An 11,715-nucleotide genomic window follows, 5' to 3' on the forward strand; every position below is an offset into this window, starting at 1 on the left:
TCCTCCCATTATACTGTTATGCCAGAAGTTATTAATACTTTTTTGGGTTGTTTTGTTTTGTTTTGTTTTGTTTTTTGCTTGTTGGCATGTCCTAGGGATGTAGACCTCAGATGTCATAAGAAGAACCCCAGATTCCAAGGGAAATTCTATACCAATCCAGGTTCGCTCAGAAACACAGTCTCTTTTCAAATCCCTTCTTCCTTCTCCTCTCCCATTCTTTGCCTGGAATTTGATTTCTGTGAGGTTTTTTCCTTATGAATAATATGGTAGCAATTCGTACCTATTTCATTCCCCCTCATTCCCTCAGCTCCAGTCACGAGCCTTCTTGCTGCTCCTGGAGCCAAGCCTGTCCTTTCCTCCAAGTGTTTGTATAGTCCCCCTGCCTGGACTGGTGTCCCCAGATAGCTGCCTGGCTCCCTCATCCCCAGCAGGTTCTTGAAAGGAGAGGTCTTTCTTAAGCACTGCTGTTTTAAATTGCCTTGCTTTGTCCCTTTGCCGCTCTGTTTTTCTCCATTGCACTTTTCAGAAGACATTTTTTGTGTTGTCTGTCTTCCTTCCCTCCATCTACTAGGGTGTAAGCCCCCAAGGGCAGACATTTTTATCTGTTTCGTCTGCTGTGTGCTCAGAACCTAGAACCGTGCCTGGCACTCACATGTTTGTTGAACACACAGACGGATACTAAGAAGGCGTGAGGACTTTTCTTCCTTCTGCCTCCCTCTCTAAAACAGTTGGGTATCTGCAGAGTAGCCACAAAACCTTTCCAGATGTGGAGAAATGGAAGAATTTCAAAACTGGTTACAGATCCAAGCATCTACACATTGTGCAGATTCCAGACTAGGTGTAAATGAGATTTCAGCTCTGCTCCCCATTCGCCAGCCTGCACGTTCTGAAAAGTAACTTGAAAAGTATACATTCCAGGTTAAATAGATGCATATTCATTTCAGCATCTTTCCAAGCAGAGAAATCAAATGCTTTGCCAACAACTTAATTCACAAATATTTACAAAGCTCCTACCATGTGCCAAGCTCCCTCCGGTAGGCCTTGGCAGGAACCACAAAGGAGAGAAGTGAAGTCCCAGTCCTCAAGTGCCTTAGGATCCAGAAGGGAGTAGAAGGTAAGCAAAGATAAAGAGAATGGAAGGCAGAATATGATAACTACTGATTTCAGCGTAGTATTTATACTGCTGCTCAGTCTCACTCTTAGTTTTATAAGAACCAACACTTCCATGATGAGAGCCTCTTATGTCCCAACTGAGAGCCTTCCACTGGTTGCTTCCTTATCCCAACCCAGATCCCCCCACCTCCCTGCCCCGGGAAGGAAAAGGGGGAAGAAAAAAGCTGAAAACAATGAAAAGGGCCTTGAGGCCTTACGTTCTGCCTAAGCCTGGGGAAGACCAGACTCCGCCATCTTGCTCAACGAGGCAGCTGATGTGCTGGACCGCACTCCATGGAGGGGCCCACAGGGCTGGGTGCCTACTCTGAACCTGGCCTCACCACCCCCCACCCCAGCTAGAGGAGCAGGGAGAGAGGAGAGGACAGTTCTGCTTTTATAGACCTGGTACAGTCAGGCAGGAGGGGCCCTGGCAGGACCTGGTTCAGTCTCAGGGACTCCTGTCTTCCTTCGAGGTTAAGGTAACGGTAGCCTGGCCTTGCAGTGGCCCATTCCCAAAGACAATCTCCACGTAATGAATGTTTTCAGAAACAGTTTTAGAGAAAAGGGAAGTATAGACAGACTTGTGTACACCAAAGCCAAAAGCCGACTGAACTGTTTGGTGAGATGATTTTTTTTCATATTTCTTTCTTAAATATAAGTTTATAAATAAAGAGGGAGGAGTCAACATCATTAAGTAGTATTCAGCCTGGGGAATGGGAGCCCGATGCAGTCCAGGGTTCCCTGCCATGGCAAGGGCCACTTGCGAAAACGATCTGAGTGCTAGGGGAGTTCCCAAAGGGTCAAGAGCATTTGGCTGGGCAATCAGGAAACACTATGGGGAGTGTGTCTAGTACAGTCCCCGGATGTGGACGTGGTCCCCACACGACAGAGGGCCCCCATCACCTACTCATCCACCGCCTTCCCCATGGGACAAGGAAAAGCACTGTGCTTTTAAAACGTTTTCTCAGGAGGCCTGAGTCCTAATGTGGGTTCTCTGGCTGATCTGGGGTATGTGTGTGTGTGTGGGTGTGTGTGTATGTGTGTATTTGCACAGGATAAGGTAGGAGCCCTCATTTACCCACTAAGAGCCTTCATTCATAAAACAAGGGCATGGGAGGAGCCGGGGTGGCTCAGTGGGCTAAAGCCTCTGCCTTCGGCTCAGGTCATGATCCCAGGGTCCTGAGATTGAGCCCCACATTGGGCTCTCTGCTTGGCGGGGAGTCTGCTTCCCCCTCTCTCTCTGCCTGCCTCTCTGCCTGCTTGTGATCTCTCTCTCTCTGTGTCAAATAAATAAAATCTTTAAAAACAAACAAACAAACAAACAAACAAAACAAGGGCATGGGTAATAGGGTTATGAAGCCCTCTGACAGCAACCCCCAGGGGACCAGTGTGTGGTCCCAGGTCCTTCCCCCACAAAGTCCAGAGTCACACTGCTTTCCACTTCACTTACGAGTTGAGATTACCTGTAAAATTTCATCCTAAGGTTTCCAGACCAGGACAAAAAAGCCTCCAGGTCTTGGGCTGGAGCTCTTAGGTCCTTTCCAAGGTCCAGTTCCTGGGGTTCTGTGATTATGTAAAACGAAATAGCAGCTATGTCCTGGGAGGAATGCAGCTGAACACAGGGCACTGATGTGGGCTGTGATGGTCCACGACTCTAAATATCTTTCTTCTTTGCTTTCCTTCCAGGGACTGACTTGCTGACATATTTTCGCCTGGGCATTTCAGATCCCAGCCATGGGGTCACTGAATCTCTTTCTCATCCCATCATTACATATGGTCTCTTGGCAGAAAGAGCTGTGGGCTCCGAGGACGGTGGAGAACCCCTTGCCTGGTCCCTGGGAGAGGCACACTCAGCTGCTGAGGTCCTGAGCTAGAGCACCTGCAGAGTCACCACGATCACTCGGGGGGCACAGGCAGTGGAGATGAAAGCTTGCCCTCACTAGCCCCCATTCCTGCAGGGAGTTCTCGGGGCTGACAGTGACCATGAGTGCTTGCTGAGTTGCATTCTTTTGGCAAAGCCTGGACAATCGGGTCGACCGCGTTCCATGCCTGCCATCTGCCCGAGCCATCTTCCAAATTCTCTTCCTCGGGAGCCCTTTGTCCTTTGCCACCCATATCCTTATGCCACTCCCACTTGGGCTTCTAACCGGCATCTTCTCCCTTCTCATTCTAAATGTGACCATCTGGTGTCTCATTTCCTGGTGGCCAGGCTTAGCCAGCTACTTGCCTATGGACAGTGACATACTACATTAACTTTCCCAGGATATTTCTGGCTCTTGCATATCTTTCTCTCCTTTATTGCATTATAAAGTTTATTAATCGATCATTCCCATTATCGGATAATTCCCCAAGGCAAAAATTATCAGGTTCCTATGGTGTGCAAATATCTGTTGCTAGGTGGGTTTCGTGGTAGGAACATCCTGGAGGCATGCCTGTGAGATGATGTATTCAGGGGCAAAGGAGGCTTCTAGCCATACCTGCAGACATCCACTTGGTGCCCCCCTTTATGTCCCTGTCTAAACTCCTTCCTGACCCACATGTGTGAGCCAGGCTTTCACACTTACCAGAGGATGACTGGCTAGGTGTTGTTGGAGGACAGAAGCACTACATTCCTCCGGCACGCCTACGATGGACAAGATTTCATTATCTTTTAATAAATACTTTTTCTGGATGGCTACAGATAATATGGCTCACACCACCAAGCGGGTGTGGAAGGCCAGTTGGCGTGAGTTAGAATATCAAAAGAACTCACTGGAAGAAGAACGTGTTACCCCATTAAAGAGGTTTCTGGAGTATGGGGAAGATACTTGCAAAGGACAGGTAAAAAGAAGGGAGAACACCAGGTCCCCAGAACCCATGGTTTTATATAGAGCTTCCTCTAACCTAGGTCACCCTATTCTGAAATCCATCTTGTGATTTGGACTATGGTGATTGAGGACACCTGAAGTCAGGCACCCAGAGACCTTCGGCAGAGGGAAGCCGTTACACGCCCAAATCGGAAGGGGCAGACGAAGGCTGGTGCCCAGAAGAAGCGCCTTCCAGCAAGTCCCATGGCTCTGAAGAAGCACAGTCGCTGGCAGACTGCGGTGAGGTGCTTGGAGAACAGGTGCCCGAGAACCCCACCCTTGCTCTCCTCTGTCTCTCTGACATTTCCCGAGGATGTTCCTCCTAGCCAGTGGCCAGACCCGCCCAGGCCAGGGAGCGCTGGAGGGGCCGTCTGAGGAGCACAATCTTCCAGGGCACAACACAGAGCAGAGACTAGATCTGGGGGCTACAAGAGAGAGTAACCCGTGCACGGTGGGCTGTGTTTGGGTTCCAGGACTAAGATCGGTACTTCTCAACAGAAGCGCACACTGGAGTCAGGAGAACTGATTTTCCAATATATGTTATGGGTGTGTCAGGAGCAGGGGTTGCTATTATCAGAAAAAAGTGGAGCTTGTAGATGATAAGCTGGCAAAGCAATAATCTTGAGTAAAATAAACAGTTGTGATAATGCCTACAGCATAGACATTGGTGTGAAAAACGTGCGAGAAAGCACTTTGCTCTGCTTACACATTGTATCTCATTGTTGTTGCCAGACGGAAGAAGGTCTGACAGCTTAGGATCTGGCTGAAATCTGTGGCCAACTTGGGCTTGTACCGGACCCTTAGTCACTGAGACATTGAAGGCCAAGGCTAGGCAGGTTTGAAGAGGGGGCCCTAGGAGTCTCCACTCCCCAGATCTTGATGTGTAGCATTGCCTTTGACCACAAACAAAGAGAACCCTTAGCCGCCTGGCCTTCTGCTCTCAGGGAAGGGAGAGAGAAACTGGGGAGACAGTAGGAAAACCGGAACAGAATTGCAATCAGTTGGGATTTGAGGGTTGATACTAATCCTGTTGATTTTCTCTGGAGTGAGGAGCTCTTTGGAAAGAAAGGGGAGAACCTGGGCTCCTGGGTGTGTGGGAAGAGTATGGGAAGTATGGTTTCAGGATATCTGCTCCCCATCCAAGCCTCCTCTCCATCCACCATGACCTAATAAGCTGTCAACCCTTGGTCAAAACCCATTCCTAGAAAAGTATCTGGAAACAATTTCTTCTGGGTACTGTCAAAAAGCAGCATCTCTCCTTGTGGCATTCATATTTTATTTTTCATGCTGAGAAGCCTTTTTGTTCTACTAAATTTCATGCCTCAGGAGAAATAGAAAGAAGGTGTTGCTGAGGTAAGGCTCTTCCCTGTGTCCAAGGGCCAGATAGTAAGGGGGGGGCAGGGGTAAAAGGTGAGGCCTACAGACGAGCGGGAGGCAGCTCCTTCCGGAACGCCGTCAGGCTCTGTGTGGCTCACATCTGGATGGGCCCCAGTTCAGCGGACATATTAAGGACAGCACCATCTGGAAAATTAGCAGAATAGTCAAGAGGAAGCGAGGCAGTTTTTTGTGGTCACTACTGGAGCCCCTTCATGATATGAATTTCCGGAGTTCCTTCGAGGGCATGACCATGACATGATCTATTGATTACATATGTGTGTTTCTGACAGTCAACTGTTTTAATCCATTTAGCTGTATAACAAAACACCATATGCCGGGGTACTTATAAACAATAGAAATGTATTTCTCACAGATCTGGAGACTGCAAGTCTGAGATTAGGGTGTCAGTGTGGCCGGATGGGGGCCCTGTTCTCAGTTGCCCACGGTGGGCTTCTGAGGGTGTCCTCACATGATCGGATTGGGCCAGGGATGTCTCAGAGCCTCATCTGTAAGGGTTCTAATCCCGTTCATGAGGGTTCCACTTAAGCACATCCCAAAGGCTCCACCCACTAATACTGTCACCCTTGTTGTTGGGTTTCAACATGGGAATCTGGGGGGCGGGGAACACAAATATTCAGACCATAGCAGTCGTGAATGTGGCCGCCCAAGGACGCCAGGCGGTTCAGAGCCAAACCAGAGCCGAGGTGGCTGGGATCGCTCTTTGCGTGGATTTGGGAAAAAGGAAGCCTGAGTTCTGAACTCCAGGCTTTTGCTGAATTACTCATCACAGTCACACATGTTGTAACTCAGTTTTCCTTTACTGTGACTCATAAAAGTATTTCAAAGGTTAACAGTAAATGATCCTGACACACTTTCCAAATGCTCAAAACTATGAGGCTTTTCCCCTGCTTAGAGGACAGAACATGGTTGAACTTCGCCTTTGTCATTCCCCAGCACGCTGCCCTGGTAGGAGGCACACAATAAGTACGTTTGTTGTTGATGGACCTGGGCTCTGGCTCATCCCTGGTTTTGGATGTGTCCTGCAGTAAAGAAAATAAATTGCGAGACCCAGTTGCCAAGTTCCAGTATTGTAATGCTCTGTACCTACGACACTTGTGCTTAACTTTATTTCTTCTTCCTAGAGCCCCCACCGGTCAGAGTAAATCATAGCTTTTCCAAGGATTACAACTCCTTTCTGCAGAGTTCATGGCTTTTTCTGCGCCACGCCCCCCGCTCAGGAATTTGCATGATCTGGTTGAAAAACGGGGAAGAAATTGTCCAAGAAATAGTTTATGGGGACATTCTTCCCAGTGGGGATGGAACCTATCGGACATGGGTATCAGCTGAGCTGGATGCTCGGAGAGGTGACCTCCACTCCTACTCATGCAGACTGTGGCCTCCGTATGGTTCTTCAGGTCCCCCAGGGTAAGGATGGGTTGTGGCTGTCTGGGGAGGGAGAGGGAGGGAAAGGGCAGGGCTGGAAGCACTGTGTGCTTTTTTAAATCGGTGGTTCTCTCACTCTTTGGCCTTAAAGCTCCTTTATTCTTAACAATTATTGAGGACTCCAAAGAGCTTTTGCTTCTGTGGGTTATATCTATTACTCTTTACTGTATTGTAAATTAAAAATTGAAAAGATGGGGGCGCCTGGATGGCTCAGTGGGTTAAAGCCTCTACCTTCGACTCAGGTCGTGATCCCAGGGTCCTGGGATAGAGTCCCATATCGGGCTCTCTGCTCGGCAGGGAGCCTGCTTCCCTTCTTCTCTCTCTGCCTGCCTCTCTGCCAGCTTGTGATCTGTCAAATAAATATATAAAATCTTAAAAAAAATTTTTTTTAATTGAAAAGATGTTTAAGTATCAGAAAACATAACCTCATATCTGTTGGCTGTCAGAGAGATCAAGCCATCACATGTCATGTAGCCTCCGGAAAATTCCACTGGGCACTTGTGAGAGATGCAGATGAAAAGAAACAGGGAAATCCTGACTTAGACCCTAGGGACTCCCTGAAGGGATCTTGAGGCCCCTGGGGCATTCAGATCACACTTTGAGAACTGCAGTTCCTCTGTTTCCATTTATCACCCCACCCAGAGCTATGAAGTGAAAAGTAATAGTAAGGGAAGTAGTGCCGGGCTTCCTGCTGATCACAGGGACAAAAGTCCCCAACAGTTGACAGAGAAGGGGAGGACGGCTTGTGGAGTTTTCCTCACTTGCTGGCTTTCAGAACCAGAAATGATCCTGCTGGGGGTCCACTGTGGGAGAGGCTGGAGTTGGCATCCTGGGGGGCGGTGGGGAGACAGAAGTCCCCGCGCTGCGGGCAAGTGGAGGTGGGGATTCTAGGGGCCACAGACTGTCACTCCTGCAGCTCCATACAGTCTCATTTTGGCACCAGCCACTCCAAGCTCCATTTACAAATGGGTTGGGCCTCACTTTGCGATCACAGGAGGACCGGGAACACCGCTCCTGCGAGAGAGGAAACACACACCATGGCTAGCGCTGGCAAGGAGAGTGGTCTGATTCACAGGTGAGACTGGGCACCTGACGAAGACAAGCCCAACTCCCAAATCCCGTCCAGGTGAACTGCCCTCATAGCCCTTGAGTCAGAGAGGGTATGGCGATCATGATTGGTCTTTTTCCAAACTATATCTTTATTATTAATTAATATCAACTTTAAGGGAATTTTGTCCTTGGTTTCAAGACTTGAGTAAGTTTTCTCCCAAACATGTGAAAATCCTTTTCTTTCTAAAATCATCTTTCAGGGCACCTGGGCGGCTCAGTCATTAAGCATTTGCCTTCGGCTCAGGTCGTGATCCCAGGGTCCTAGGATCGAGCCCCACATCGAGCTCCACATCAGGCTCCCTGCTCCGCAGGGAGTCCGCTTCTCCCTCTCCCTCTCCTGCTGCTTGTGTTCCCTCTCTCGCTTTCTCTCTCTCTCTGTCAAATAAATAAAATAAAATCTTCTAAATAAATAAATTAATTAACGAATAAAATCATCTTGAAGAATAATGTTTGGAAAATGGGATTCAGGGTTAAGGAAAAGGGGACGGAAAAATGAGAGATAATATGGGCTCTTGACACTTTGGGGAAAAATTAATTCACTCAATAACTATGTAGTTGATACCTGCTATGTTCTGGGGACTGTACTGGGTTCTAGAATATGGCAGTGCGAAGGACAGACATTATTCCTGCTGTCAGAGAGCTTGCAGGCTAGTCTTACAACAACATTCCCCTGCTTCTGGCTTCTTTAGATGCACAAATTGATCACAGCATAATATTGATGAGACCTGGATTATGGATTTGAACCCACTGTGGGCTACGAGTTCGGCTTTGCTTCATAACCACAGACTTCAATCTCAATTTAAATGATACTGCACAAAGTATGTTATTAGATCAGAGTAAAACCAGCCCCTTTACCAGAAAATCAACTCAGGAGTTAGTGAGTGATTGATGTTTTCTTTATAAAGTAGAGCACTAATCCCAACCCAATAAGAAATAGCTTCTGAAGCTAAATACGTAAATAAACAAATAAATAATGAATTAACTAACAATGACACCCCTTTCAAGAATGATACACACTATGAGTTCTTATCTCGTGGAGTTTGTGAATTTGAATTAAAATTTGTCAAGTGCTAAGAGAATCTTGACGAAGCAGGCTAAAAATGTCAATGCTGGCTTCTCAGATTTTGCTGAACATTGCATAATTTGTTTTTGAGCTATAAGAAAAATTGCATATATCTGACTAAAAACTTTTCCTTTCAGAGCAAAATGGAGTCATCAACGCTTTTACACCAGATCAATGATTGGAGATATCTTCTTCCCAGTGGTTTTTCAGCTAGGAAGCATGGTCTCCTCTTCCGCTATAGACTCAAGTCCAGTGCTCAAAATTCTTGGACCCATCCATGATAACCTATGGATATCATAGGTTTGAGCATTTATGGCAGAAAGATAAAGAATGATGAAATTTTTGTGAGATCAGAGAATCTCAGAACTGGAGGGAACCTTCTGATCCAGGACAGGAAACGTTCTCTCCAGTGCCTCTGACTGGAGCATCCAGCCGCCCGGGAACACCCCCAGTGCGGGGCAGCTCACGACACCATAATGTGCTCTTTCTCTTCTTTCACGAGAATGTTTATTATGTAAGAGTTGGAACCTCACAGGTGCCTTTGCTGTGACCCGATGGATGGGGTTGGATCAGCCCATGAGATTAGCCAGTGAGCTTCTACAATGGCCTGTGAATGGCTGGATCATTTTACACGTTTCCTGGACTGCGAGAAAGTGAAAGTGCCCTGTTCTTATGGCAAATCCGCCGGGTAGCTTGGAATCTTGGAAGTATGCCTGGTCGGATCTGTGGAAGTGATCTCATTCTTTCTGATGTTTGTGGGAAAGTAAGGACACTAATTATCAGATGTGTTACCACCTTCGGTGGCACCGCAGTGACCTGGACCCAACTGCAATCTTTAATGCAGAAGTGAGAGTATGTCTCAGTCTTGGATGGGGGTTCGATTCTTCCTTTACTGGCTTCTCATAGACAGGGCTGCCTCCCCGTTATACACACACTTATTCTCCACATGTATGCACCGGGAATAAAGGAAAGCTTCACATGCCTTCGATCTTCCTTATGCCCCTAAAATCCTCACCATCATTTATCTCTAGTCCTGCTGAATTATCCAAGGATGGACATCAGTGGCATTCATCTGTCCCACTCCTCTGACCCTGCCTGACCACATACTTCAGCCCGGACACTTACTTCAGTGGCCCCAACTTTGACAACTGGCTTTGAACACGTCCCTTGGGCTTGACCCTTCACTTCCCTTGACTGTGACATTTGTCCTCTGGCTTTAATATCACAACCACAGGTAAAGACATTCTCAGTGTGCCAGGCCTTAAAGAACCCACCTGCCAAGCCTACCTCTTGCTTCACTGTCCCCACCTACTTCCATGGATGAAGGTCCTACTGTACATCTCTCCCTTCTCGTGCCGGCTGAGTCTCAAAAGAGCACAATTGTCCCCGCTTCTCTTGTTTTCAGGGTTGCCATGGGCAATTCTTATGCATCCTTTAAGCAGTGTTGCACTGTGAAGAGAGCAGCTTTATGTGGGGGAATGGTTTCTCACCATTAAAATAGTTAGGACTTGGTATATTTCTGGACAGACACTGACAGTGAAACAGGTGATACGTCTATGTAAATGTCCTGTCTCTCCATCCGCCTGGTACGCTCCTCAAAGATATGAATGATCAAAGCCTCTTTGTGCTCCCAGGGCTTTACCCTACACTTAACACAAAGAGAAAACGTCCAAATAAATGAAGGGGAGGAGTCAGAGGCAAGGTCAAAGATGTGGTGATAAGACCTTCTGTAATGCGCTTGCTGCATTTCTGCTTCTCCTGTGGGGACTTTATGATTTAAGAGCTACATACATGTAACATACAGGGGTGCCTTTAAATAATACCCAACATGTTGTAAGCTTCATTTTACCAGTGGGGCAAAAGTCCATTATTTCTTAATAATTTTAGACCTGTAATGGCTTTATTTTTTTAAAGATTTTATTTATTATTTGAGAGAGAATGAGAGTGAGAGAGAGAGCATGAGAGGGGAGAGGGTCAGAGGGAGAAGCAGACTCCCTGCTGAGCAGGCAGGCCAATGCGGGACTCGATCCCAAGACTCCAGAATCATGTCCTGAGCCGAAGGTAGTTGCTTAAGCAACCGAGCCACCCAGGCACCCCCATAATGGCTTTATTAACTCATTTTGCTGACCAGATGCTCATAACTGGAATCCATGAAATATCTGATAACATAATCTCAATCTCAAACACAACACCCTGTGCTGTCACCAGAATCAGGTTTTGACTTTGGGCTGTCTTGACCCAATATGTGGGTTAAGAACACTGGACAGAAATCTGTTCAACTCTGTTCCCTCCTCCTCTTCCTTCTTCTTCTTCCTCCTCCTTCTCTCCCTCCCTCTCCTCCTTCTCCCTCCTCTTCACCCTACTTCTTCCTCTTCAACTCCGCTCCATTTATTATCTCTTTTCTTTCTAAGCGCATAGAGACCAAGATGTAGCTCGTTTCCATGGCAGTGTAACGGGCAGGGAAGGAAAGCAGTTTGGAGAGCAGTGTGAAGGTCAGATGAGGTTTTCCCGGGGCCCGCATTGCTCTGTCCCAGGGGTCCTGAGCTGTCCCATCAGATGGCTGGCCTCCCTCCTCTGCCTCTCTCTCCTGGCTCCCGCTATTTTTGAGTTCTTCTGAGCCTTCCCTTATTTCCAAGGAGCTGCTTGGTTTTTCCTTTTCTATTTTTGGCCCGAGACTGTTTTTGTAGTTGCGGCCATGAGGAATAGTCATCCACGAGGGAGGCC

The 11,715-nt window shown here is 47.5% G+C and overlaps 1 protein-coding gene across 1 annotated transcript; it reads left to right on the plus strand.

Moving 5' to 3' along the window:
- Window positions 1-1,015: 1,015 nt before the first annotated feature.
- On the plus strand, window positions 1,016-7,961 carry LOC125085553 (major histocompatibility complex class I-related gene protein). Its single transcript, XM_047704038.1, is given in 8 exon segments — window positions 1,016-1,034; window positions 3,015-3,059; window positions 3,833-3,972; window positions 4,112-4,238; window positions 6,546-6,610; window positions 6,613-6,764; window positions 6,766-6,800; window positions 7,945-7,961. Coding segments are annotated over 8 exon segments (600 nt in total).
- The last annotated feature ends 3,754 nt before the right edge of the window (window positions 7,962-11,715 follow it).

Source organism: Lutra lutra, chromosome 15, assembly GCF_902655055.1.
Source record: "Lutra lutra chromosome 15, mLutLut1.2, whole genome shotgun sequence".
Lineage (NCBI taxonomy): Eukaryota > Metazoa > Chordata > Mammalia > Carnivora > Mustelidae > Lutra > Lutra lutra.